The sequence below is a fragment of the Prinia subflava genome, chromosome 4, assembly GCF_021018805.1.
Source record: "Prinia subflava isolate CZ2003 ecotype Zambia chromosome 4, Cam_Psub_1.2, whole genome shotgun sequence".
In the NCBI taxonomy this organism is placed as follows: Eukaryota; Metazoa; Chordata; class Aves; order Passeriformes; family Cisticolidae; genus Prinia; species Prinia subflava.
Window position 1 is genome coordinate 28,906,754 of NC_086250.1, and position 25,871 is coordinate 28,932,624.

The 25,871-nt window shown below is 38.7% G+C and overlaps 1 protein-coding gene across 5 annotated transcripts; it reads left to right on the forward strand.

Annotated features, from left to right (window-relative positions):
• The first annotated feature begins 857 nt into the window (after positions 1-857).
• On the forward strand, positions 858-24,734 carry CEP83 (centrosomal protein 83). Of its 5 annotated transcripts, none has more exons than XM_063396326.1 (16): positions 884-1,254; positions 6,874-7,124; positions 7,485-7,635; positions 8,873-8,965; positions 9,249-9,380; positions 11,816-12,067; positions 13,324-13,455; positions 15,132-15,246; positions 16,692-16,836; positions 16,968-17,117; positions 17,760-17,835; positions 18,933-19,090; positions 21,801-21,930; positions 22,782-22,885; positions 23,564-23,788; positions 24,431-24,488. In XM_063396326.1, exons 2-15 carry the CDS (start codon positions 6,976-6,978, stop codon positions 23,766-23,768), a joined length of 1,992 nt encoding a protein of 663 aa, XP_063252396.1. In that variant the 5' UTR covers positions 884-1,254; positions 6,874-6,975; the 3' UTR covers positions 23,769-23,788; positions 24,431-24,488. The 5 variants fall into 5 exon arrangements, with proteins under 5 accessions (XP_063252397.1, XP_063252396.1, XP_063252392.1 ...); XM_063396322.1 differs by having other exon boundaries at positions 898-1,254; positions 23,564-23,744; positions 24,431-24,734; XM_063396324.1 differs by lacking the exon at positions 884-1,254 and adding an exon at positions 1,263-1,349 and having other exon boundaries at positions 23,564-23,744; positions 24,431-24,734.
• The last annotated feature ends 1,137 nt before the right edge of the window (positions 24,735-25,871 follow it).

Genomic DNA, 25,871 nt, shown 5'->3' on the forward strand with positions numbered 1-25,871 from the left:
GGAATTACCTGACTCAGCGGGTCTCGGAAGGAAACAAGTACCCTTCCCTGATCAATGTGAAAAACACGGAGGCAAAAATTAAATAACACAATTTCCAACACAATTTTCTCAAGTAATCCTCTTAGAAAAAGATTACACATTGGAAATACTTACACAACAATTATTCCCTAAATTAGCTGGCAAGAGACTCCAAACCCTATCTGTTGATTTTAGTTACCTAAATAATTTTAGATTTTGTCTTTTTTTTTTTTTTTTCCCTATGTTCCCCACAGGGCTCACACTGAGTGATCTAGATTCTTGGTGTAATGTTCCTCATGTAAATGAATTGTTTTTCAATAGATTATAGCTATGTAATCCTGCTATGAACAGACACTAATAGAACCAAGGAAAGAATCTGTGCCATTCTACCATTCCTGTTAATGCAGCTGTAAAAGGGCAAAAGACTTCTGTTTGGTCCTGGTTAATATTGTAGAGCTGATAGTGAAAAACAAAGCGCAAATTGGATACACAAAATGAGAGTGCCACTTCATAACACTTTCTATAAAGATTTCTTTGCAGTGTAAAACTGTTTAGATCTATAGCTTTTAACGATCATATTTTTAATCAAAATTTGTTTCGAATAAAAATCAATTTAAATCCATTGCAGAGTCTTGTGGTGTCGTTTATTTCCCCGTCGGTGTACGTTGGTACAGACGGAATACTGTCGGTATTTCTCTGGCAGCCCTGCAGCCGGCGCAGCACACGCGCACCCTGCACGGCGGCAGCGGCGGGCACGGGCGCCGGGCCCCGCCCCGGCCGCGGGGTCACGGCCGGACACCCGGGCAGCCGCCGCCGCCGGCCGCGCCCAATGGCGCAGTGCGCTGGGGTGGGGCTTGCTCACTTCTTCTTTCCATATGTCTGCGTGTTACCACCAACACTCACCAATACTCACCTTCTAATACGCTACTTGAAAACAATTTTAATCGTTATTAAAGCGCTATTATCTTTATTAGAGGAATGCCGATGCGGACGTTCAATCTCTTGCTTCATTCGAAGGGATTTTAGAGGGGAATTGAGGACGTTTACGAGAAGTGGGTGTTTGCGGTATCGCAGCCGCTGCTGGCAGCCGATCCCTGCGGGAGCGCTGCCCGGGCTCTCCCGTGTGCCCATGGCGCGCTGAGGGCTCCCCCGCCATTGCGGGCCCGCCCGTCTCAAGCAGCGCTCCCAGCGTGCCCCGCGCGGCGCGGGCCCGGCGGGCGGCGCTGCCGGCGGCAGGTGAGAGGCGCCATTTTTAAATCGCTGGGGCGGGCGGCAGCCACGCCTGGCCTGTGGCCGGGGTTCCGCTGTGCGAGCGGGAGCCAGCGTGTGCGGTGGGCCGGGCTGTCAGGGGGGAGCCGGGCCGCAAGGGGGGAGCCGGGCTGCGAGCGGGGCCGGGCTCACCGCGGCCCTTCTGCGTGCGGGCGGGGAGGCCCCTTGGCCTCTGCTGGGCCCGGCGCTCGCCGCGCAGCTGGGCCGGGAGAGCCCCGCGCTCTTCGGTGCCCGCTGCTCCGCCTCCGGGAACAGCCGGCTGCGGCCTCTGTGGCCTGCTGCGTTCGGGATCGCCTGGCACAGTCCAGGGGCAGGAGGCGTCCGCTCGCTGCAGGCTTTCAAGTGTTTACGCTTGTCTGCTTCGCTTCCCACCGGCGGTCCTCAGCCACGTTCGCTGTGAGGAAAATTATTTTTCTGTGCTTCTGGATAGGTGTCAGCCGTGTTAGTGTTGTTTCTCTGACCAACTCCTACGTCCATAAGTCAAAAATATTAACAGTAAAAAGGTCACGGTGACTTAAGCCTTGCTTGGCCTCTCACTCGAACTTCGTCCACGTACTGTAGTGTATATTAAACACGTTTCTGCCTACAGCAGGTGTGGGATGCGTATGCCAGTGTGAAACCTATGCCCTCTCTAAACATCGCGATTTTTGAGTCAGTATGAAAGGGAAGTGACTTTTCAGAAGAGTTTTGGTTGTGGAGTATAGCTGTATTTGCAAAAAGCAGCCATTTGTATGCCCGAGTAGAACTTTGTATGAGATTCTGGTGAGCGAAAATGTGTGTGTGTTTGAAGGTTTCTTGCCGTGAAAAAACAGTGGAAAACATGCATGGCATGTATAGACTGGCTGGTTTGAGTACAGCTCGATTTACCAGCTGTAGCTCCCACTCAAAATTCAGTTTGATCAGTAACTACTGTCAGTTCGACTTGGTAGTGTATGTGGCTAAAGCACAAATTTTAACCCTGTGTTAAGAGAGAACCTTGTTTGTTGTTTTTCACCTAATAAATAGCTGGATCTGTAGTATAAGACAGAAACTGAAAGAGTATATGTGCCATGTGTAGGGATGGACACTGCAATAGTATGTGGTTAATTGTTGTTGAAACTTTTACCTTGAACAGTGTTCTGGAGGGAGTGATAGTAGCTTGCAGGAGACTGATGTCTTCTGTAATGCAGCTCTCATACAGATATTCTCCAGTATTTCTGCACTTAGGTGCACAAAAGTATTAAGTGTTTGTTTTCACTGGATTCTCTGCAGTAACATCTGAGCAGTATCTAGTTATGGAACTCTCTGTAACAAAGGTTTTCCTGTTTCTCTTTGGTTTTGCCTCCCTAGATTGTTTTTAAGGTGATTGCTTTGACTGTTGCAAGTTGCTAATGATAGAGCAGTAGAATATGGAGTATTAAAGTAAAAGGCAGTGTGCTGTCACATTTCTCAAATTATATAGAAGGGGATTTGGGGTTTTTTTGTTACACACTTGATGTTCATGGGAAGTCTGATCTCTTATGAGTGTGTTGCATAGTTGTTGAAGATAGGGTTTGTTTCACTGAATGGTGACTGTCTAAAATCTGTGTATCTAGTCCAAGGCTGTGATTTTGTGAACATCTGAGCTCTGTGCTGTGCTAGCTCTCTGCTCCTGAAAAGCGAAAGGCTTGCTCCTCCTCCTGGCTATTTACTTGGCTCTTTGTTTCTTCCCCTAGTCCGTACCAGCTGCCCACTTTCACTGATGGTGTCGCTTGCTGGGTTTTTCCCCGAGCTCGTGTGACTCACTGACCTCACAGACAAACTATTGAGTGCCTTCTGCTTGTTTGAGTGTGTTGGCTTCTTGAGTTGAAACAGTTCGTGAAGGGGTCTGATGAATGACAAACACAGGAATGGGGATAAAGAAATGAATAGTGGAACCCTCGGGTTCCTGGTGACAGTGAGCTATTGTGTTGGATTACACTTTTGCATTAGTCCATTATCTGGTCTTACTGTAGACTCTTGAGCAGGTATGAGAGGGGGGTGGTGTTTGAAGAGTTGCTTTCATAAGGCTGTGCTTTCCTTGAGTTTTTCACTCTTTCAGGCAAATAGTTCATTGTTTCAGAAGATCCTGGCTAATTCGATTAGAAAAAAAGAAAGAGCAAATAAAGAGGTTTGGAGTTGTGACAGAAGCAGGCAGAGGAATTACACCATGAATTGTGTGAAGAAGCTCTTTGACTTCCACAGATCGTACTGAGAGTTTTACTGCTTGAGCAAAACCTGTACAAGGCTAAATACTGTCAATTTTTTCATTGTTAGTTGCAAAATTATATTCATTGTATCACCTAACTGTTTATAACCGTGTTCAAACGCGATATATTTAAGTGTTTTCAGTGTGGCTGTGATACGGAAAAGAGAGCCACGAGTGAGTTGTGTATGGCACTCAGGGGAATTACCAACACACAGTGCAGTCATGTCATTTGGTTATGCCAGGTGAGCAAGAAGGAAGCCTTGCTGTTGTAAACAAAATGCCATAAAAATTCATATAAAGAAAAAAAATCGTATTTATGTATCATTTATTTCTCTAAATGCAAATATTCTCACTTATAAGAGCTTGTAGCAAAGAGAAAGTTAAAATAATATAGCTGAAAAATCTTGCAAAATCATCATGTGCAGCTCTAAAGAGGAGAGATGTATAGTAGGTCAGCAGTGTTTCTCTCTTTAGGAGGAGAAATAATTGGAGAAGAAAGGCAAAACAAAGGTGATTCTTGGAAATATAATTGTTGTATTTCACTTAGCTATTCTACAATAAGTACTGCTGTTTTACCTACAGAATGTGCATTTCCTGGGTTTCAGGACTCTGCACCAATACCTTTATATTTATACCCGTAGGAAATGATGTTAATGTTTCATAGTATGAACTTGGGGTGACTGATACAAATTTGCAGTTTGGTAGCTTGACAAAATTTGGCTAATAAGTAGGTGTCGAATTAAATTTAGATATGATGGTGGGTTTAGTTTCCTTAAAGTATGTTTTATGCTTCTCTAGAAGTGTTCTACTTCTTGAACACATCTCCAAGAGAGGAAGAACCTAGTGTTCTTCTAAAGTATTTCTCAAAAATTATGAGTGTAACGTGTGTGTAATTTTGAAGACTATTTAAGGCCTGTTCACTGACAGTGAGCAACTACTGTTAGCCTTTAGCACAGAAGAGATTCTGGTTGGGAATATACTTAAAGGATTTGTTTCCCTGAATGTTGTTGACTATTGACGGTTTACTGCCAGAAATTGTTTTGTGATGTGGGGAAAAGAACCTCAAAACGACAAAAAACTTTTTTGCGTGTGAATCGGTTAAATATTACAAATTATTCTTTGTGTTTTTGAGGAAAGAGCTCTCACGAAGTAATGAAATCTATTGTCTGTTTCAATTGTCAGCAGGAATGCAAATCATGACATTTGCCGCTAGATGTCCCTGCAAGCCAAAAGAGATTTGTTTCCTGAAACACAACTTGGGCTTTTGCAGTCGGATCATTGTTTTGTCAGCTGCAATTATCTCCCTCTCTTTTCTCCTTTTATCTTTTTCATGAAGTCTTCATGCATATGTATACATGGCCAGGTGTGTGTCTTGCTTTGTAATTTGTGCACTTTTTGATAGTAGCAAAAGCTGTGAGGAGAGAATATACTTCTCACCTGCAGCAGCTTGGAATAGAGAGTACAAAAGGCTGTGCTTCAGCTTATCTTTTGGCTGGCGTGCTCTCAGAAGACGTAGTGTTTTCTTGGTCTCTTTGACTTTATCTGCATTATGCCACTTCAGAAATACTTCCTACTCAAGTAAGCAGCAGGATTCAGACCCAACTTTAAATGCTGTACTCCTAATTCTGAGCTTTGGCTTGCAGTTTGATAGTTATGTTTAGTATCTATAGCGTATGAAAGCCAAGTACTATTGCCTGGTTGTTGGGGTTTTTAGTTGTTGTTTTGGTTTGTTTGTATGGGGTTTTTGTTTGTTTTAATAGTGATCGTGTTAACCCTATTGATACGCTTAGAAATTCTTAGGGACATGCTCCCTTGAATTTTCTCTGTGTACTAGAGCTTTCTCTCCCCTCATGTGATTTATTGTCTTTAGCATCAGTGACCTGTTCTCTTCATCCAGCTTTTGGTTTAACAACTGAAAATGTCTTTATATTGAGTTTGAAAATTTCTGTTGTCCTTTGTTTCTCAACAGCCAGCAAAATTCAGGGATGAAAAAGAGGTTGTATTGATTAGAAGGACTTTCAGAACCTATGTCATTAATGTTTGAAATTCATTATGCATTTAGGACAGTTGCAGATAGAATGTTTTTTATTCTGATTTCTTCCTCTTCGTTCTCTCAGCAAATTTGGGTAAAGCGGAATACAATCTTGCTGTTGTTGCTTTGCCTAGACTAATGTTATAAGTGGTAAATTTTTCTCTGACCTTTTCTCCTTTTAGCAATGGAGGAAGAAAAAATGGGAAAGAATGTCTTACATTTACGTTTTCCTGATATATCATGTCTTAGTGGAATAGATGCTTTCTTCCTGTATGGAGGACAGATTTTCATCTTGCTTATAGTTCAGGGGTTTATAAAATCAAATTGTAAGTGTTTAAGATACATCCATGAAAGTGTGCAGTGGTACAAAATGTACATGCAACTGTGCATGTAAAGAAGGTGAGGTATTTGTAATGGTGGTAGAGATTTATCATTGTCTCTGTGTCAGTTTTACTTTGTACACTGCAGACATGGACTTCTTAGGCATCAGTCCAGCTATGCAAAAAGCTAAAATGGCAGAGTAGTTGTTTTCAAAGTTTTGTAACTTCCCTAAAATTCAATTACAGTCCTCCCTCCCCCAGATCTGTAGAAGTGTCAGTAGTGATCAGATTAATACCTATTGCTTCAAATATCAAAAAGCACTAATGAGGCATATTAAAATACTTCCTTATTTCTTAGGAACTCTTGATTTGCAGCTGTCCTCACACCAAACTGATATTATTACATTTTGCAAAAGTCTTTCTGGAAAGGTCTCAAGTAGCCATGAGGTTTGAAATAAGGAAGTGACATATTTCAGGACTGAACTGTGGGCAGGTGTCTTCCAGGCTGTCCCTGACACCTTAACTCTTCTCCAGAGAGGGGTTGATAGGAATTCAATAGAGAATTATCTGCTTTTCTTCTAACCGAAATACTGGTGTATTGATTAATACAACCTGTTAGGATAGTATGACAGACTTTGACTTTAGTAAATAGTTAGAAAAGCTGTGTGTTAGCTGTCTGTGACCTCTGCTTGAGCACTGATTAAAAAGGCATAATTAGGGCATCACAGTTGGAGTCTCAGTGTATAGCATAAGTAAAAATAAAATTTCGTGTAATCTGTCAGATAGTAGTGCTTGTTCTTGTTTGGTATTGTCTCAAATGACCTTCATGTTTAAGTGTATTCTATGACCCTGGAGGGGCTATTACTTCTCAGGGCAGGCTGCATGAAGAGTTGTACTTTCAGTAAAGGTTTCTAACCTGTGTTACAGCAGAACCAGGATTCTTCTGTACTGAAAGAAAAAGCAGCATGTGAAACCTTTGAACTGTGAATGTACTTGAATGCTAATTACATGTCCTTGTGTTTGTTCAGGTGTCTTGATCTTCCGAGATATCAGTGGAAGGAGTGGATGCTCTTGTAGATTAGTTAGTTAATCCTGTCTTCTCCATACTTGTCGTGAACAGTCATCATAAAATGGATGGTTTGGGCAACCTCCTTCCTCCTGTGGGGGAAAATGGTGATGCAGCTAATTCACAAGAAATACTAAAGCTTTTGATGGATGAAAAAATGCGAAGTGAACACCATAAAGCAAATTATCAAACTCTAAGGGCAGAACATCTAAGGTACATCAATGTAAACAAGTTTCTCTCTTTGAGTTGTTAAAAGGTGAAGCTAAATATTGGAAGGGATTTATTTGTATGTCTGAGATGTGTGTTAGCTATTTCTGTGTGTAAGGACAGATTTGAGTGTTGTTCATATTAGAAAGTAAACAATTCAAAGTACCTTAAGACATTGCAGTTTATGTTTCTGCAGTACTTTTTATGCTTGTAAGTATGGGATAACTTTTCAGTATATCACAGGAAGAGGATATTAATAGCTTAGTTCTTATTTGGTGTTAGTGTATTTGCTTCTGTGCATCTTTTGAGCTTTAAATTCTAAATTTAAAAGGTGAATATAAAGTAAATATGTATTTTATCTCTCAGATTACAAGAGGATTATAACAAATCACAAGATGAACTGAAATGGTTGTTAGTTGAAAAACAGACTGTACAGGACAAATTTCAGCAGCTTCTTGCTGACTTTCAGGATCAGTTGCTGGCTAAAACACAAGAGCTGGAACAAGTGAAGCTGCAGGTGAGATAATTTACTGGAAGGACTTGGCATGTATTTTTATCCTATAGTAAGGCCATGCATTTTTTTCTGTTAATGCAGCATGCATATACCCAGCTTGGATATATTTCAGGTGTCTTGAAACTCTCCCAGTCCATGTAATAGCTCTCCTGTCGAGTGACTGTGGGTTGAAATTATTGTTTCCTTGTTTAACTGAATCATCCAAACCCTGTTGTTAGGTGCTGTGTGTGTCTCTGTCTCCGTCTGTGCTTGCTGTGCTGTTAACGGGACAATCGTCTGCCTTAGAGGGTAACTTAGGTGCCTAAACCTGTTAGGATAAGTGACTAGAAAAAGACCACTTTGTTTCTCTTTGTGATGACCGCTTTCTTCTTCCTTTTCTTAAAAAATGCCAAACCGAAATCAAACAAAAAACCTCCTCAACATTTAAGATAACTTGGGTGACAGTCTATGGAACTGCTTGTTTCCTTATAGTAATGCAGGACATGTTCTTAGGAAACAAATGTGATCTCTAACCAAAGGATCCCAGACTCTGACTGGAGGAGATGCGCCTCAGTACCATTACTAGAACTAGTTTCCAGGGACTTCAGGGTACAGATAAGTAAAAGAAAAGTAGAATAAGTAAGAATATGTCACAGTTGTGGATGAAATTTTATGCTTTAAGCTCTATTTCTTGGTAGATAGTTTGCTCTGTGAACCATACCAAGAAATTTTAACCGTTAATTCACCAAAAATACCATACAGAATAGAGCTTAAGGCAAGGAATCTTTCCTGATGGTTTTTTTTTCATTCAAACCAATACCCATGTATCCATTGGAGAACACACATCTAATGTGTTTTGCAAATAATTGTTTGGTGTTGCTCATTTTGATCTTTTTGGGTTGGTTCACTTACTGTTTAAGTCAGACACTAATTCTTTATCTTTTATGTGAGACTGCTTTTCCTTCCCCCATCCTCCACAAAGGAGATAGATCTCTTGGCAATTCAGTCTGAAGTGTGTTGCTTCTATCGATAAATGCTGACATTCCAACTGCTTCTTTCCAGAATATTTTTGGTTCACTAATATGTTTTCTTGTTTCTGTAACTACTTTTGAAAATTCTGTAGAAAAACATAAAAAATTAAGTAGAATTCCTAAAATCATATTTGAAATACATTATTCCTATGTGACCTATGGGTATGTGACCTATCACAGTGTATATAACTAAATATGACTAATTAGTTTTGATACTTCTTTGTTTTAAGGTGCTAACTCCTCAAAAATTAGAACAGTTAAAAGCAAAAATGTATGAGGAATTGGAGTCGCCTATGAGAGAACGTTATCAGAAGCTAGAAAATGTAAGTCATAAGTATTGAAATTTTATTTTATTTAGAGTAGTGATCATAGCTTTATAGTTGTTCCTAAAACCTTAGGGGAAATTAAAACTGAAAGGGGAGCAAAGTATGACATTTTTCTGCTACTATTGTCCCTGGCAGGGAAGACTGAAATCGTGAAAGAGGGAGGAGGTGACATTCAGTTCATCAGAGATAACTTGTGAAACAATAGGAACATTGCATGGACATTTAAAGGAAACAAATTTGAAAACTTTCAATAGATTTTTTTTTTTTTTGTTTAACTTAGGAAGTAGAAAAATACAGAACACTCTATAACAAACTTCGTTACGACCATACCTTTCTGAAATCAGAATTTGAGCATCAAAAGGAAGAACATGCACATATATTAGAAGAGAAGAAAATAAAGTATGAGGCTGAGGTACGTAGAATGTTATACTGTAGCTTAGAAAGTATCTCTGACAAAGCTGCTTGAACACTGTGATACTGTTGGTGCTTGAAGGGTTGTCAGAGTCACTCCATTTCATGTTTGTTTCTGTTCTCTTTAATCTCAGAGCACTTCTGTGACTTAGCGTAAGGCTGCCTCTGTAGATTTGTTAGTGATGGGTTGCAATATTATTTGTGCTATTAAAAGTAAGAATAACTTCCTTTCTGGTAAATGACTGCCAGTACATTTGCTTAATGCTGTTTTTAATCACATTTGTCATGGAATTTGTGACATGATGCTAATTTGAAACTCATATCTGAGTAACCAATGTAAGTTTAGACTTTACTTATGTGGCAACTTATTGAGGAAGATATTGTTAGTAGCAGATAAGGGTACATTTTGCAGTGTACCTGTCATGATCTTATTTTGGATCAAGATGGTGACAATGAAAAGGATACTGAAAACTTTGGTAACTTTATTTCAATGGTATTAGCTCTTGAAGAAAACATTTATTAATTTCTTTGGACTTTCAAAAGTGTGTGTAGCTAAATAAATTGCCAGCTTATTTATGTTTTAAATATATAAGCATTGTAAATGAGTTGCAGATGTCATTTGCATATCCATTTAAGTATTTGTCTGGAAGCATATATTCTAAGATGCCAGATTTAAATGCATTACTCCAAACATCAGACACAAATCAAAGCAGTCATTGCTTTCAAAATCAATCCAAGTTTGCAAATGCACTGCATTAAAAGCAGAACAGTTGTCCTTCCTGGAGCTAAACCCACGTGCTGCTTTACAGCCTGCCTCTCTCATGGCCTTGCTGAGTCTGTGCTAGTCCTGCAGCTAATTAGCACACGTACACACAGTGAAACTACCTTGAGCCCAGGGCACAGTGTGATCTGGTTTCTCTCAAAGGCTTTTTAACATTCCATGTCATTTTGCACAAGGAGGCTATAAAAACATCCTAATTCTTAATTGATGGCTTGGGCATATGATGCAATTGAATCTCCTCATAAAATTTGGAGGGGTTTTGCTGCAGAAGTCAGGTTTGTTCATAGAGAATGCTGGGGAAACTTTTAAAAGGACTGCTGCAGATCAGAGTTTGGACTAGTTTCCAAATATGGAGGGAATTATTACATGCCTTTCTTTCTCACTCTTTTGCCCCCACTATTATATTCAGTCCATGTAACTTATTTTGCAATATAACAATCTATGTATTTATATGTTTGTTAATTACAGTTTCCAGATTGGTTTGTACCTTTTGTACTACCTTCTAAGACAGAGTTGGGGGGTTTTGTTGTTTTTGTTACTGGGGTTTTTTGTTTGTTTGGGGGTTTTGTGGGGGGTTTTTTTGTGTCTATTTTTTTGTTTTGTTTTGTTTGTTATCTGTTTGGGCCCAGTCATGTTTGCTGTCTGGAGTTACTAGCAGATTTGAGTTCTGTTGTAATTATAATGTAGTGGAATCATAAGATAAGTTGGAAGAGACTGTTTCTAGTCCAAAATCCTGCTTAAAATATTGAAGTGTAATGAGATCAGGTTACTCAGGTCCATGTCCAGCCAAGTCTTGAACATCTGCAAGGATGGAGATTCCATAATTTTTCTGGCCAGACTCTTTCAATATTTAACCATCTTCATGGTAAACTTTTTTTTATAATACATAATTGGAACTTCACACGTTCCAAATTGTGCTTGTTGCCTCTATTCCCATCACTGTGCATCTTCTCTTCCCCGAGCTGAGGTTCTCTTGGCTTGTCCTTATATGTCATGCTCCCCAACCCTCTGAACCTTAGTGGCCATCTGGACTTGACACAAACTCCAGATACAGCTTTACCAGTACTGGAAGGGGGACAAAGGATCACTTCCCTGGTCTGCTAGTTATCCTCCTGCCAATCTGCCAGGACTGAATTGGGTGCTCCACTGACTAATTATGTAAATATTTAGCTTATTGTCCACTAGGACCCTCAAATCCTTTCCATGGAGATGCTTCCTAGACAGTTGCTACAGGCCTGTGCTATTGCACTGGATTACTCCATCCCAGATGCATGACTTGATCTTCTTGTTGAAGAGGACTCAGTTCTATCCATTCCTTCAGCTTGTCCAGATTCTTCTGGATAGCAGTTCTGCCTTCCAATAAATTGACCATTTCCCCCCAGTTTGGTGTCACACTCAGGCTTGCTGAATGTGACTCCATGCCATCACCCAACTTGCTAATGAGGACATCAATCAGTATTGCACTCTGTGGTGTTCTCAAAAACACCACACTAATTATTGGCATTCAGGTGGTCTTGCTTTGAATTTCCTGCTCTAAGCAAATGAGTGTTTAAATGTCCACTGCTGCTCCCCTGAATTGTTAACTGCTGTAATTGTTGCTGGCTGACACGTAACCAATGTAAGAACTTTTTATTTTTCTGATTAACAACTATCAGATTGCAAGACTGGATAAAGATAAGGAAGAACTCCATAATCAGCTGCTTAGCATTGATCCCACAAGGGACTGTAAACGTGTGGAGGCACTTTCTAGAGAAAAGGCACAACTGTGTCAGAAATTAAAAGCCTTAGAAGCAGAAGTAGAAGAACTAAGAGCAGAAAAACACAATTGTGTTGTGCAAGCAGAAAATATTCAAAGAGTACAAGCACGACAGTTAGCTGAGATGCAGACCATGATGCGGTCTCTAGAGGTAAGACTTTCTTTTATTATTTTGCCTCCCTGTAGAGTGTAGTAAGGATAACACTTGGCCTGACAGAACTGTCACTGAAATCACTGATAATTTTGCCATTGACTCCACAATTTGAATTTCTACATTTCAGATTTAAAATCAGATTGTAGCTGACTGGGAGTCATGGGCTGTCAGTTCAACTTCAGGAAATCTCTCAGCTAAGAGATTCTGCTGAATGATCTCCTTTCCAAACAAGCAACTCATATCCATATATGTAGTAAGAAGGTTGTGTCAGCACTTGCCACTTAGCTGGAGTTAGAAACCAATATGTTAATAATGTGCTGCAGTTAATTCTCTATTCTCTTAAAAATGTCACATGATGCTCCTCTCTTTAATCCTTTCCTCATGTCATTTTTTTTGCTTACCTGTGCCTCTTCTTTCTCCAACACATTACTGCAGTTGTTTAGTACTTGGCTGTTGCTCTCCCTGTTGCTCTCCTTGATATTTCTGGCCTGTTGCACTTTTCCCCGAAATTCCACTGTTTCCTCATCTGTGGTCCTCAGACCTTCTGTCAGTTCTTTCTTACCTCTCCAGGTAGCAAGCCTTTTCATCTAGGTTCTTTGTAGTTGCAGCATGCAGATAGATGGCTCATTTTCTTTTTTACTATTATCAGTGCTGTATACCTCTAGTTACAAAATGCTCTGATCTCAACTTAAAAAGTGCTGTAATCTTCTTAGCTTTAAAGAGAGTCCTGCCAAAAACAGAAGCGTTCAGAAAAAGGAAGGTGACATCATATATTAGATTACCTTTTTGATATTCAGTAAAGATCAGTGTCTTGTCTTGTAAAGATGAGAGTCTATAGTATAGTAATTGCATTTTATTTCCTCTCCAGGGTGTTAATTGTTCTGACAGTATAACTGCATAGGCCAGCATATTACACCTTTTCCAGTACCATTTGTAGTTACACTGTTTACAGCCCAGAAATTTACTGGTAAGCACACCCACTGCCTCCTAATCAAGCCAGATTACCACCACCCCTTATCAAGGAGGATTGAAAATGGGTGTGATTCTGTGTAGGAGGTGCTAGTAAAAACAGTTGTGACTTTTGAGTAAAATTCAAGACCCTTGTTGTATTGGAATATATGGTTGAGCAAAGATGAATATTTATATATCATATCATAATGAGTCAGTAATATCTGAAAGCGCAGATCAAACAAACATTTCAAATGAGTCACAACCCAGCTCCAAAAACCTTAAAAATACTTCCTTCATTCAAGGCAGAAAAGAAGTCTGCTGAGCTACAGGTTGATCGAATTGAGAAAGACCTGCAGACGAGTCATGAGCAAAACATTCTCTTAACTAGCAAACTTCACAAATCTGAAAGAGAAGTCAATTCCTTAGCTGCTCAAGTAAGTACTTTTATGGTGTCTGAAATATATTTTTCACATCCTGTTACATTTTTCTGCTTATATTTTACACTAAGACTAAAGTAACAATGTCTTCTGCTGTGGCTTAAAGTAAGTATGGAATTTTCCCTTCAGTTTCAGTTGAAAGACAAAGAATTTATGACTTTACAGGTGAGATGTCATACCTAAAAGTATCTCTAAGATTGAGGTTATGTTCTTATTATTCCATCTTCTAGGTCTTTTTCCTGAACAGAACAAGACTTAAGTGGTATCTTTATATTCATGTTTTTAATGTTCATGAAAACAGCCAGCCTTTAGAGCTTTCAACTGATTTTTTTTTTTTTTTAATGGAGCTATTGCTTCTGGAGATTGTAATAAGTATCCTTTGAATAGATTGTGTTAGCTACAGGAAGCAAGCTGTATTGGAGTTGCTTGTGGAGATGTAGGTTATATTAGGTGCAGGGTGGTCAGGTTGGCATAGCCTTTTTCTTGGGCTACTGCCAGCATAGCTTGTACAGAAACGTTTTGGTACAGAATTGCATCACAGCATTTTAAGTTGACCATTGTCGTAAGAATATTTGAGTAACTTTGTTGGGTTGGCACCAGATATTAGAGGTTTTGTTCTATGTTTGTATGCTTTTTTTTTTTTTTTTTGAGATCTTGTTACAGTGCATATTTATGAGTGCTAAGTATTTAATTTTGGTCATTCATTTAAAAAAGTTCTAATTTACCATAGGATTAAGATATAAGGTATACCACTATTTAAAGCCTCTTTATATAATACGCCATACTTGGCCCCCATGAATGCTAAATAGGAGGGGAAAACTTAAACTTCTGTTGAACATTTTTCAGTGGACTCCCAAAATATCTAGAAGATTGTTACAGTCTTTATTTTTTATATCAACTGCTCTTCTCTGCTCCCCTCCAGAAGCAGGACAAAAAAAAAAGTCCCAGTGATGTTTCTCAAAGGGAGGAAAATAGAAGGTTTACTATGCTAACCTCCACCTGCTTTTGCTCCCACTCAAAGCTATTTCTGAGCACAGGTGCATGTGTTTGTCTTCTGGATTTTCTGCCTTAGAAAAGCCACCTTAAATCTTTTCAAGTTGCCCTGAAATGCTATCAACTTAATATATAAGCAACTAAATCTTCCGTGTAGTTACTAAATAAGCTACTGTGTCATTCTTAACCTTTTGCCACTTGTATATGCTAGCAGGTTGTAATTACATTTGTCATTGTGAATGGATTTTCATTATAAGTGCTTTCCTCCAGATATTTAATTCGCATTGACCGTGTAATTACTGCATTCAAATGCCTAAACTATAGAAAGTTTCCATGCAAGCAGTAATTTTCTTTGATTTGAAGTTCTTAAAGCTCCTACTTTTATGAGGCCATTTGATGTGTCTGTAGAGCAGTATTTGATTTAAAATGCACTTTAAAACTCTGAAGATCTGGATTTTGAGAAACTAATATAGCACTCCAGGGGGCCTATAGGTAGTTACCAAATTGAAGTTACTTGGGGAAATAGTTGATATTCTGGCTTTGGATATCACTGTTTTGATTTACTTATGGAGATTAAATTTAATTTTATTTTAGCTTGACGCTGAGGTATCTTTAGTCAGAAGTGAAGAAAATATATATAAAATTATTATAGTTAATGTGATGTTTTTACTAATTCATAGGTAAAAGAACTTAAACATTCACATAAGTTGGAAATAACAAATGTCAAACTGGAGGCAGCAAGAACAAAGAGTGAAGTAGAAAGAGAGAGAAACAGGATTCAAAGTGAAATGGATGGTAAAGTATGAAATTATTTTGTAATTATTTTATCTGTTTACTTCTAGTTAGAATAATACAATTATTCTTTTCTCTGAACACTCCCAGGCCACCTTCCCCTTCTACTTTTGGTCTAGGTCATACATCTGACAATTCATTTGGTACTTGAAATAATTGTGTTGTTTCACTTGCTCTACTGGGCAAAGAACAATTGAGAGCAGTTTTTCAATTATGTAAATTAGTACATTTGTAACACAACTTGAGCCTAATCTGTTTCAAATTATATACTTCATATGGTTATTTTTTTTCTATTATTGCTAAATTCTCAAGTCTTTCATACTCTGCTTGAAACCTTATCGTGTCACAGAGGTTCAGCGGTTGGGGTTTTTTTTGATTTTGTGTCTTTGGAATTGATACCAATTCCATAAGGCTGCCACATGAAACAAAATACGGTACCTAGCTCATTCTTTGAAGGAAACTTGCTCTAAGATAGCTGATGCAGCTGAGTATGTAGGTAACTTGAAATACCTTTCTAGAGAGAAAAGGCCAAAACTTTCTAGTACTAGTACTAGTTGTGTTTTAAACCACTACTCAGCTTTAAAGAGACCTGTCCTCACTGATTTGCCATAGCCCCAAATAGTACCTTTGTCTTCCTGAAAATAATTGTTTCTGTTCACTAGCTTTCATATTGCGTTCACTAAGAGCAATGAAAAAGTGGTGTTTTCTGTATTGATAATACACTTGCAGTGTATTGCAAACTAAAAATGTTGGGCCCTATGAAATATGAAGCTGAATACAGACAAGATTTAAGTTAACTTACTGTGGAATTCCATTTACATCACTGAATTAGCTAAATAACCAGGAGTCACTGTTGGAGCATGTTGGATGATTTGCCAGTGAACACAGGTGTCAGTCACAAGATTTTAGTTTGTATGATTTATCCCTGCCTATAGAGTCATAGTTTTAGAAATATCTCATTTGGTAATTTAGGTGGATTAAAAATTAGTTGTGGCCCAGTTACTGGTTTCACTGACAACCAGTTACTGTTTACTGTAAAATTTTTCAAGAAAATGAAAATCTTCTTGCTTGACCTTTGCATAACTATTGTGGAACACTTTTTAAAATTTTAAATCCAGACACAAGTGCTTTGTATAAATTGCTCGGAGTTTAAATCTATAATAATATCAACTGTTTAATTACTTTTGTTTATTGAAGTAAGAAACTCTCATAGACCATGATTCCAGTGTCATGGTTACAGTTCAAACGTTTTGGAAATATAACTGTTATACTAAGAAAGGTCTCTTCTGATTTTCTTGTGTTTTGTTCTTTTTCCCTTCCCCCATTCATTCTGTCATTTGAATTGAGATTTTTAGTTCTTTTGTGAATTTATGAAGTTATTTGAATACCGGATTTCAGCAGGTTCTTATCAGTAATGACATGTTTAACTTTTTTAATGTATAATGCAGGATTGCTGTCCGACAAGGAAATTCTTACTGCAGCTGTTGAACATCATAAAGTGCTTCTAGTAGAAAAGGATCGGGAGCTAATTCGTAAAGTGCAAGCTGCCAAAGAGGAAGTTTTTGACAAGATTGCAGCCTTACAAAATGAAAAGTATGCCTGTTGATTTCCTTCTCAGCTTCTAAAACTGGACTATTTTGCATTACTTTTAAAAATGTCACTCTTAACTAAATACTTCTGGCATTTTGTAATGATTCTTGTGTGCATGTTGAATAATGTTTTAGGTTAGAACTCGAGAACAGATTAGCTGACCTAGAGAAGATGAAACTGGAACAAGATTCTTGGAGACAATCTGAAAAGGATCAGTATGACGAGAAACTACGGGCTGTGCAGATGGCAGAAGAATCTAGCAAAAAGGAACTTCAGCGTTTGCGGTAGTGTGGCCTTTCTAATCTTAGCACAAATTTCTCATTTTCCCCCCTTAATGTCTTTACAGTAGACACTATAAAAGCTTACTATTCATAGATACAGAAATCTTCATTATGAAATGTTCAGTATAGTAGATGAAACAAAATTATCTTTTGCGCTTTGTAAAAAAAGAGTGTAGAATTAAAAATTAACTGAAGAGATAACATTTTTTGTCCAAATCTTTTTTCAATGACCATTTTGAAGTAAAAATTTGGCAATACGTGTTTGTTAAAACCGGTTCACTGCTGGCTGCCAGCATAGCCCCAGTGTTGGAGTAAACCATTTCTCTTTTCACAATGGCACCATAGCAGCAATTGGCAAGCTAAGACCCTACTGCGATGTCTCTGAGTTGGTTATTATGGTTGGGAGTGTACTTGGCTTACTATAGTTTTTATATGTAGGTCAATGTGATAAAATGAATTATACTCCAAAAGTCTTATTCCTATGTGAATTCTAAGAATGAATAGAAATAGGTTTTAAATACTTTTTATGTTACATATTTATCAGTCTTTCAAATAATGCTATTTACTTGTCAGGCTGATTTGTCCTTATTTTATAGCATCTCTGTTTTGATTAGATAAAAATAAGGATGTCTTACACAATTTTAGATTTAAAATTCAACAGCAAGCTATGCAGGCAGAAGAGCTGGAAGAAAAGAAATGTGAAAATGCTAATCTGAAACAGGTAAGATTTTATTGCATTGTAATGTTTTATAGAGAAATACATTCTTTCCTGTAGTTACCATGTCCTGTGTTTGAAGATTAGATTGAATTTTTAAGGATTTTTTTTTCCCTGAGGGATGAAATGTATACTTCAGATATTTAAAGAAGTGTTCAGAAATCAATCATGCTTTCCTGGACCTCTGTAAATGGATTATAGCTTTTTGTTTCATGTGTTTTGTGGGTACCAGGAATTTCAAAGCTTGAGTGTTTATAGACTGATATATTGAATATGGTTATGCACTATTTAACTGGAGATTCAGTTGCCATGGAGACTTATAAATTGTTTCTAGGTAATGCTTTGCATTTACACTGCATCTCTCATCTGAGGTTCTTCAAGTGTTTAACAGATGTTTCATAAATGAACAAACTAGTGTAAAGAGGTATATTTCTATTGCAGAGTCAATTGACGGCAGTGTTGAAAATAAAACGTATTTTTTTAACTCCTGCTTGCCTGTGATGTTATGTAGTAGGTAATAACAATAGCTGTGCATCAAAGTACTCTGCAAGCTGTGTGCACTTGAAGTTCAAGACAATTATTTTTTTCCTCCAGAAATCAGAAATTGAGGGATCTAAGTGTCTGTGTAGGGGATGAAAAATAAAGGGAAATGATCATTTCTGTATGCTGGCTGCAGAGGTTGGACTTTTCAGTGCTTCCTTGTTTTGTGAACTGATTGCTATAGTCACTGTTGGCTGTAACACACTGTATTGTGAGACGGAAGAGCCTGGATAGCTGCACAGTTCTGCAGTAAACTAAGTATTTCATGGTCCTGTGGGGTGAAGCCTTGGATTTCTGAAGTTCTGTGGGACACTTAAGTGACGGAAGAGTCCTGCCTACCTTTCTCATTTTAACTACAATAGAAACTCTTTGTCTCACAGTGATTTACTTTAAAGCTTCTGGAGAAACTTGAATTGAGCAAAGAGAAAAGAAACAAGTAAAAAAGGCTAATGAAAAGCTAAAGCTAGTTGGTGTCTCCATTTTCCGTTGTCTCAGTATCTCAAAATCAATTGTTGGTTAATTGCATACCCTCTGAAATGAAAAAATCTTTTTTGTTTTGATAGCAAATAAATGATATTCAACTCCAGCTTGCCTCACTTTCTCAATCAGAAAATGATTTGCTGGAATCTAATCAGAAATTGAAGGAAGCAATAGAGAGATTAAAACAAGAATGTCAACATGCAAGGGCTCAGGCAGAGAAAGCTCAACTGGAAACAGAGAAGTAATTTTTTTCTTTTGACTTTACTTTTCATGCTGCTTATGTTCTTCTCATGTGGATTACTTACCTGTGCGTTGTACATTCTGAATAAAGTCAGAAAGTTCAAATGAACAGGAAATATTGGACAGTTGTAAAAATGGCTGTACATTCTGTGGCATAGAATGTCAGCTTTAAAGACAGTTTTTAATGTATCTGTTAAAATTAATTATTGATTAGTGAGATACACTGCTTACATAAAATGAAATTTTACTTATACTGAAGCGAGTGTCAAACTTCTATAGGTATAAATGGATCTAGAGTTTCAGACAGTTCTTTTAAGAGTGTTTAAGCTGTATAGGTGAAAAGAGCATTCAAGCATTGTATTATGCATGATAAGGTTCTACAGTCCCAGTCATGTGTGTGAATACTTCTTTCCCTTTCCCACTGGCTACTTTAAGCTGATATGAGGTAATTAAAAGCTTGTAGAGTATCTTCTAGTTCCTCTCATCAAAATAAAAATCATCACTTTCCTTTTTTTGCACAAGTTTGACTGCATACCATCAAAGTATAATAATAAATAATGAAGGAAATTAATAAATGATGAAGGAAACCAAATTTTATTCAGAGTCCACATGGAAAAGCACACTTTCCCGGAATTTAAAGCTGAATTTGTCAGTCTGAAGTTGCTTTTCTGAATTTTCTAGTTTAGTAACCAAATATTTGTCTAACTTGTACTGGATTGTTGTGTTTTTAAAAAGTCAGTGTCCCAGATTGTATATAAAACTTCCAAAGGTATAATGTAACTTCTTTTTGTTTTAACATCTCTTTTGCTCCTAATTGGTACTGCAATTGTTATGTTGTCATTAGTTTAAGTAGTGGTTTTCAATTTAACATTTGAAGATATTATTGCATTTGGATTGCAGAGTATGTCACTAGCACATTAAATACTTTGGATGTTTGCTTTAGGGAGATGTACTCACATGTTGAGTGAGATGTTGCTGTTACTTGAATGAGACTGTCATTGTCATTTACATATTAATAGATCACAAAACAGTCGGGACTAGGTTTTCCTGGGAAGGCAGTGAAAGGAATTTGTCGGTCCTCGGAGACCATTGTACCAGTATGTAGGTACTGAGACATGCACTAAGGCGGTACTGCAGAAATGAAGCAGCTTTGTAGCCAGCACGTAAGTCCTGCAGGTCTGTGCCATTGCTATCCTGGGAGCCTTGGGTCATGCTTCCATTGTATTTATGAATCTGTGAGTGATGGAACATCCTTCCTCAGTTCAGTAAATTGTTACGAGCTTGAACACCAAAGAGTTAAGTTGCACCAAAGCAAGAGGAAGTGAAATAGGGACCAAAAGATGAGAAAGCATAAGATAAAAAGTTTCAGATAAAAAAAGTAATGCCAGTTGAGCATTGAGCATAAGTAGGCAAAGCAGCTGCATGTCTGGCTGTGTCAGGCTTAAGCTTGGAAATGAAAATGTGCTGGAGGAGAAAAAAGAGCCGAAGGCAAACTGTGAGACTGGTACAGATCAGAGATGAGCTCAAACAGGTACTTGTTTAGCATTTTGGGAACAATGTTAGTGGCATTTAAACCAACCAAACAGCAGCAAAATACCCAGGACACCTCAAGAAACCCTCACACCCCACTCAAGCATTTTTAACCGTTGCCTCAGCTGAAATCCTTTTACTGCTAAGCAGTGCTTGTCCAAAGTGCTTTGGCTCCTGGGTACTAGTAGTTATTTACAGTCCAGAATGAGGTACAAGCCATGCTGCATCAACTGAAAGAGCCATGCCAGGTGGCACGTGGGCCAGGACTCTATTTCCCAAATGACAGTGGATGATGCCCAATACTTCTATGGGGAAGGGAGAGGCGGTTTGGTGAGAAATTTATGGAGATGCACAGTCCCTGTAGGGAAACTGCATTTGCCCAGGACAGGAGTAGTGTGCATGCACTAATACCAAGCCTTGGTCTTCTTAAAATCTGCTGCACAGAATCTCACCATTTGATTTTAATTTTTAACAGTAATGGAATTAAATATGGCATTAGTTCTTGTCTGCTTTGACTCACAATGCAAACAAACAAGGGAGCATGGAGAAACTGGCTCCTTTCCTATACACTGCTAGGGAACACAGCCTAATTTTAGTGTGTTGTAACCATGCAAAAGTCTAAACAGATAACATATGCCATTGGTGGTGTGTGTTCAGCTGGAATGTTGTCTAGAAACCATATTAGAGGGAGATTCCTGGTGAGCTGGTGTTTGTTCTGGTTGGGAGCACGTCCCCATAGCATATCTGTTACAAAGACTTAGTAGACCCCATAGGGCAGCACTCTGCTCTCTCAAACAGAGAAGGTAGTTGTCAACTCTTCTGACAACTGATGTTTGGAATAGACATCTGCTCTTGTGTTCCAGTGTGATAGTTTGACCTGAACTGAGGAATTTTCTCTGGGAGGTTTGGCAGCATGCCAGCCCAACAGGGCACCAACAATTAGCTTCTTGGAATCAGTTTTCAAAATTTGCCTCATGGCAATGCATGATGGAAAATGCACAGGTTCAAATGTCGTAGTCACAACTAGATTGCTAACATAATCAAATTTACATCAGATGCTTTAATGGTATAAAAGTAGGAGATGAGAAAAGATGCATCTATTTTAAGAGCCTTAAGGCATTAACTGAATGTGCTGCTTTGTTTATATAAACTCTTAATTTTTTAACCTGGTTTTTCCAAAGATCTTCAGAATACCAACGTATGGAATGGCTGCAGGAGAAGCATATGCTTACTCAGCACATGACAGAGTATGAAGAGAAATACAAGCAAATGAAGAACAAGCTATGTCGAGCTGCTGTTGCTCAGAAAAAGGCATGTTGTCTCTTTTTGAACAATCCAGCCTGTGTAAAGTTCAACTTTATGTTGGCCAGCTAGAATTGTTTCAATGTTGAGTTTATTTGCAGTCTACTGCATATAATAACTAAATATATTGGATTCTTCAAGATTAGCATAGAAATAGGTTGAAGTGACATGCAAAAGAATATTACAGCTGACAACTTTGTTATAATGTCATCAAAGGTTTTGTGAGGCTTTCTTTGCACGCACATGTGCATTGATGGTTATTTAAGAGATGGACCCTTTGATGAGGGAGGATGATGTTTCAGATACTAGACAAATGTTGTTCCACTTCTCCTTGATGGAATATTAAAATTTTATTTCTTCTCCTAAGCTTACCTTTTATGAAATCATTTGAAAGGAAAGGCAGGTTGTTTGTGAAACCTCAAGATTAATTAGCGGTGTTATACATTGAACATAGGTTATGAAACCTACTAGTATCTTTTAAGGTCATGAAAAGTTAAGATCAATATGAGGGGGAAAAAAGCATACTGTTTTGGTTATGCTTATACTTATTTATACATGGTAATTTAAAGGATGACTATTGTGATTCTCATTTACCAGTAATGTTTGTTAGTACAGCTGGTCACTGACCAATGAGTGACTGGCAGCTGTGCCTCTTTCATTTACAACTATGGATCATTTCCCATCTCTTCTGCTTCCCAGCATGAGAATCTAAGCACCTTCAAACAACACAACATCTCTTCTTAGGGAAGGAAAAGCCTATGAAGTGTCACATCTTGAAACTGCATACAGTTTAGATTTAATTTTTACAGGATCTAATCTATTAAGGTATTACTTAGCTGTTTGAAACATCTGTTTGACAGAGAAAGACTCTCAATGACAATAAACAAAGGAGAATGCGTGAGAAAATAGAACTTTTGGAAGCCAAAATGGAAGAACTAGAAAAAGAAAATCAAGTGTTAAATAGGTAATAAACTTTGCTTTTTCTTTGCTTCAAAAATTACATATTACTTATTGAAAATAAAAACATCATTAAAATATGAAGTATTTTTGAAGATGTGTTACCTAGTTACTAGATTAGTAACCAGAGTCCAGTCTAATGGCCTTTACAGCACTAGAATTCTTGGAATAGATTCTGTTTAGGATGGGCAGCTAAGAGCTTATGAGACAACTGCAGGGCTGACTCTTCAAGAAGAAAAAGAGAAAAAATACCTGATAGGCACAGTTGCAGGAATCCCTTTAAAAGAAGGAAGTGAACAAGACTTCAGAATTGCAAGAGAAACAGACAGGACATCCTCTTTGAAAGATGAAGTCCTGTTTTTTTCTCTTCATTACACCCCTATGGAGGGCTTGATTTGAATAATTAATTGAAAGTGGCATCTCTGACTCACTATTGTGAATGGTATTAAAAGTTTAATTTATTTTATGTAAACTCTAATCTATAATAGAGCAGATAGCTAAATATGTAGAGGGACATATATACAGACATGTAAGCAAAAGAATATACCCAGATCTACCTTCCAGTTCTTCTGGAAGAAGATAGGTAGAAACTGGGGATGTTAAAGAACAGAGCACTCATGGAGAGCTGAGCTGCTGTACTGGGATAACAAAGACCTTAGGCAATAAAAAATCTGTTGTTTTGTAGACAGAATGTTTCCTCTGAAGAATATGCTCGCCTCCAGAAGAGGCTAAAGGACTTGCAACGCCGGCACAATGAATTCCGGAGTATAATTCTGAGTCCTGACATCCCGTCACTCAATCCGGTCGGTATAAAGCCATCGTCTGCCTTGCCTCCTGGGCCTGCAGCGTCCTTCTCCTCTCTTCAGGTGGTGATGTATTACAAGCTGTGAAAATAATACAGCAAAAGAGGGTACTGAAACAGTTCTTTTTTACTGACCTTGGTCTTAAGGACGGCATATTTCATCTTTAAACTTAAGTAAGAAATTTTGAGTTATCTAGAGATGTTCCCTTCCTCGCAATAGGAAGGAGTACTTGAAAGACAAAGGATATGTTACAGAATGTATCAACCGGGTAGTTTTAAGCCAGTTCTCCATACTTTGTCCTTCCCCTCAGAGGCTTTAAATGGCTCCTTCTAAGCAAGAAATGCTAGTGCTGGTCTCACACTGTGGTTTCATTATTGCAAAACAGTGTTGCTGCTCTTGATTTCTTGTGTGGTTAAAAGCATCTTAGGCTGAGCTGCTGAGGGTGAAAATCTCTCTGGCTGAGGTTGACCAGGTTGACTTTACAGATTCATGGTTACTGAGACCTCAGGCTTGTGTGCTCTTTCATCTGAGAGGAGGAACAGCTGCAAATTTATTTCTTCCTGATGCTGTTTATCAAGAATGTTGGAAAAATACCCACAAAACACTGATGAGTAAAATTTAATAAATCAGGATGTTTTGGACTTTACAGTTTTTATTTTCCTTAAAGAAAATGAATGTATTGCTCATTTTGGTCCCTTGTAAGTGTACAAAACGTAACAGAGCCACATTTTTTCCCTTTTAATTTCAAGGAGGAGCAGCATCAAAGAGAGCTTGCCCTGCTTGGCAAGCGGTTGGAAGAACTAGAAACCAGACAAAGAAAACAGCTGGAAGATCTTGGACCATCTAGGGAGCGGGTAATGGTGGGGTACAGGGAATTGGCAAGAAACAAGATCACTGGAGAAGATGAAGCACAAAGCGAGGACTCCAAATAAAATCTGCACACTCTCGATGCTGTTAGCTTTCAATAACTTATCCTTTGTACATGCTTTTCATATTTTGTCAAAAACATGGTTGTATGTGCCTGAATAGCATAAAATATATTCTGCATAGTTACCCCTTTGTGGCTCAACTTGTTTAACTGCTGAGTCTAAGGACAAAAATACCTTTTCTCCCCGGGAATCATAAAAAGCAGATGCAGGGTTGCCATTCATGAGGGGGCTGCACCCTGAATTTATGTTACCGGTTTGGTGATATTTAGCATAGCAGTAGTTACAGGCTCAGTATTGGGATTCAATTGCAGACCGTTTGTTTCTGGTCACTAGACTTCCCCCTTCTCTCAAGGGCTTGCTCCTCTGGGCGTGTGTGGGGGAAGTGAAGTCCCTTCTACTATAAGCCAAGAGCAGGTTTGGGATAATTTGATGAAACTGAATAGCCACAAGTCTGAAACCTGATGATGTGCATCTCAAGGTTCTGGGGAACTGGCTGATCTTGTTGCTGTGTTTGGAAGTCATTGCAGTCAGGTGCTGTCCTCAGTGAGTGGAAAAAAGGGAAAGATTGCTCCCATTTTTAAAAAGGGGAGAAAGGATGAACCATGAAACTACAGACTGGTGTGCCTCACCTCTGTGTCTGGGATGATCATGGAGTAAATCCTTCTAGAAGATGTGCTGAGGCAAGTAAAAGACAAGGAGAGCAGCCAAGGCAGCCCTCATGGCTTTACTATGGGTAAATTGTGCTTGAGCCTTCTGTGATGAGGTGACAGCAACGGTTGATGGGAACACCAACAAATGTCATCATTTAGACTTCTGTAAAGCCTTTGATACAGTCCCACATGACACGCTGATCTCCAGTGGAGACATGGACTTGATGGATGAAAAGCCATTCAGCAGAGAAGGACTTGGCTGGGTGGATGCAGCTGGAGAGTTGTGGCCCGTGGCTCTATGTGCAGGTGGTGAATGGTGATGAGCGGGGTCCCTCATGGATCTCTCCTGGGACTGATGCTCTTCAGTACCTTCATCAATGACAGTGAGATCGAGTGCAGCCTCAGCAGGTTTGATGACAGGAAGCTGAGCTCTGCAGCTGACACAACAGAAGGAAGGGATGTCATCTAGAAGTGGGACCCTGGAGGCATAATGTAGTTCAGCAACTCCAAGGGCAAAGTGCTGCATTTGGTAGGGAAAATCCCAAATGTGAGTATAGACTGGGAAAAGAAGCCACTGAGAGCAGCCATGTGGAGAAGGATGGGGCAGTTAT

Bases quoted from the DNA above. Each gene is read 5' to 3' on its own strand.
- CEP83 (XM_063396322.1), top strand. From the start codon at position 6,976: ATGGATGGTTTGGGCAACCTCCTTCCTCCTGTGGGGGAAAATGGTGAT. The intron at 7,125-7,484 runs GTACATCAATGT...TTTATCTCTCAG, and splicing joins CTAAGGGCAGAACATCTAAG to ATTACAAGAGGATTATAACA. The intron at 8,966-9,248 runs GTAAGTCATAAG...TGTTTAACTTAG, and splicing joins GTTATCAGAAGCTAGAAAAT to GAAGTAGAAAAATACAGAAC.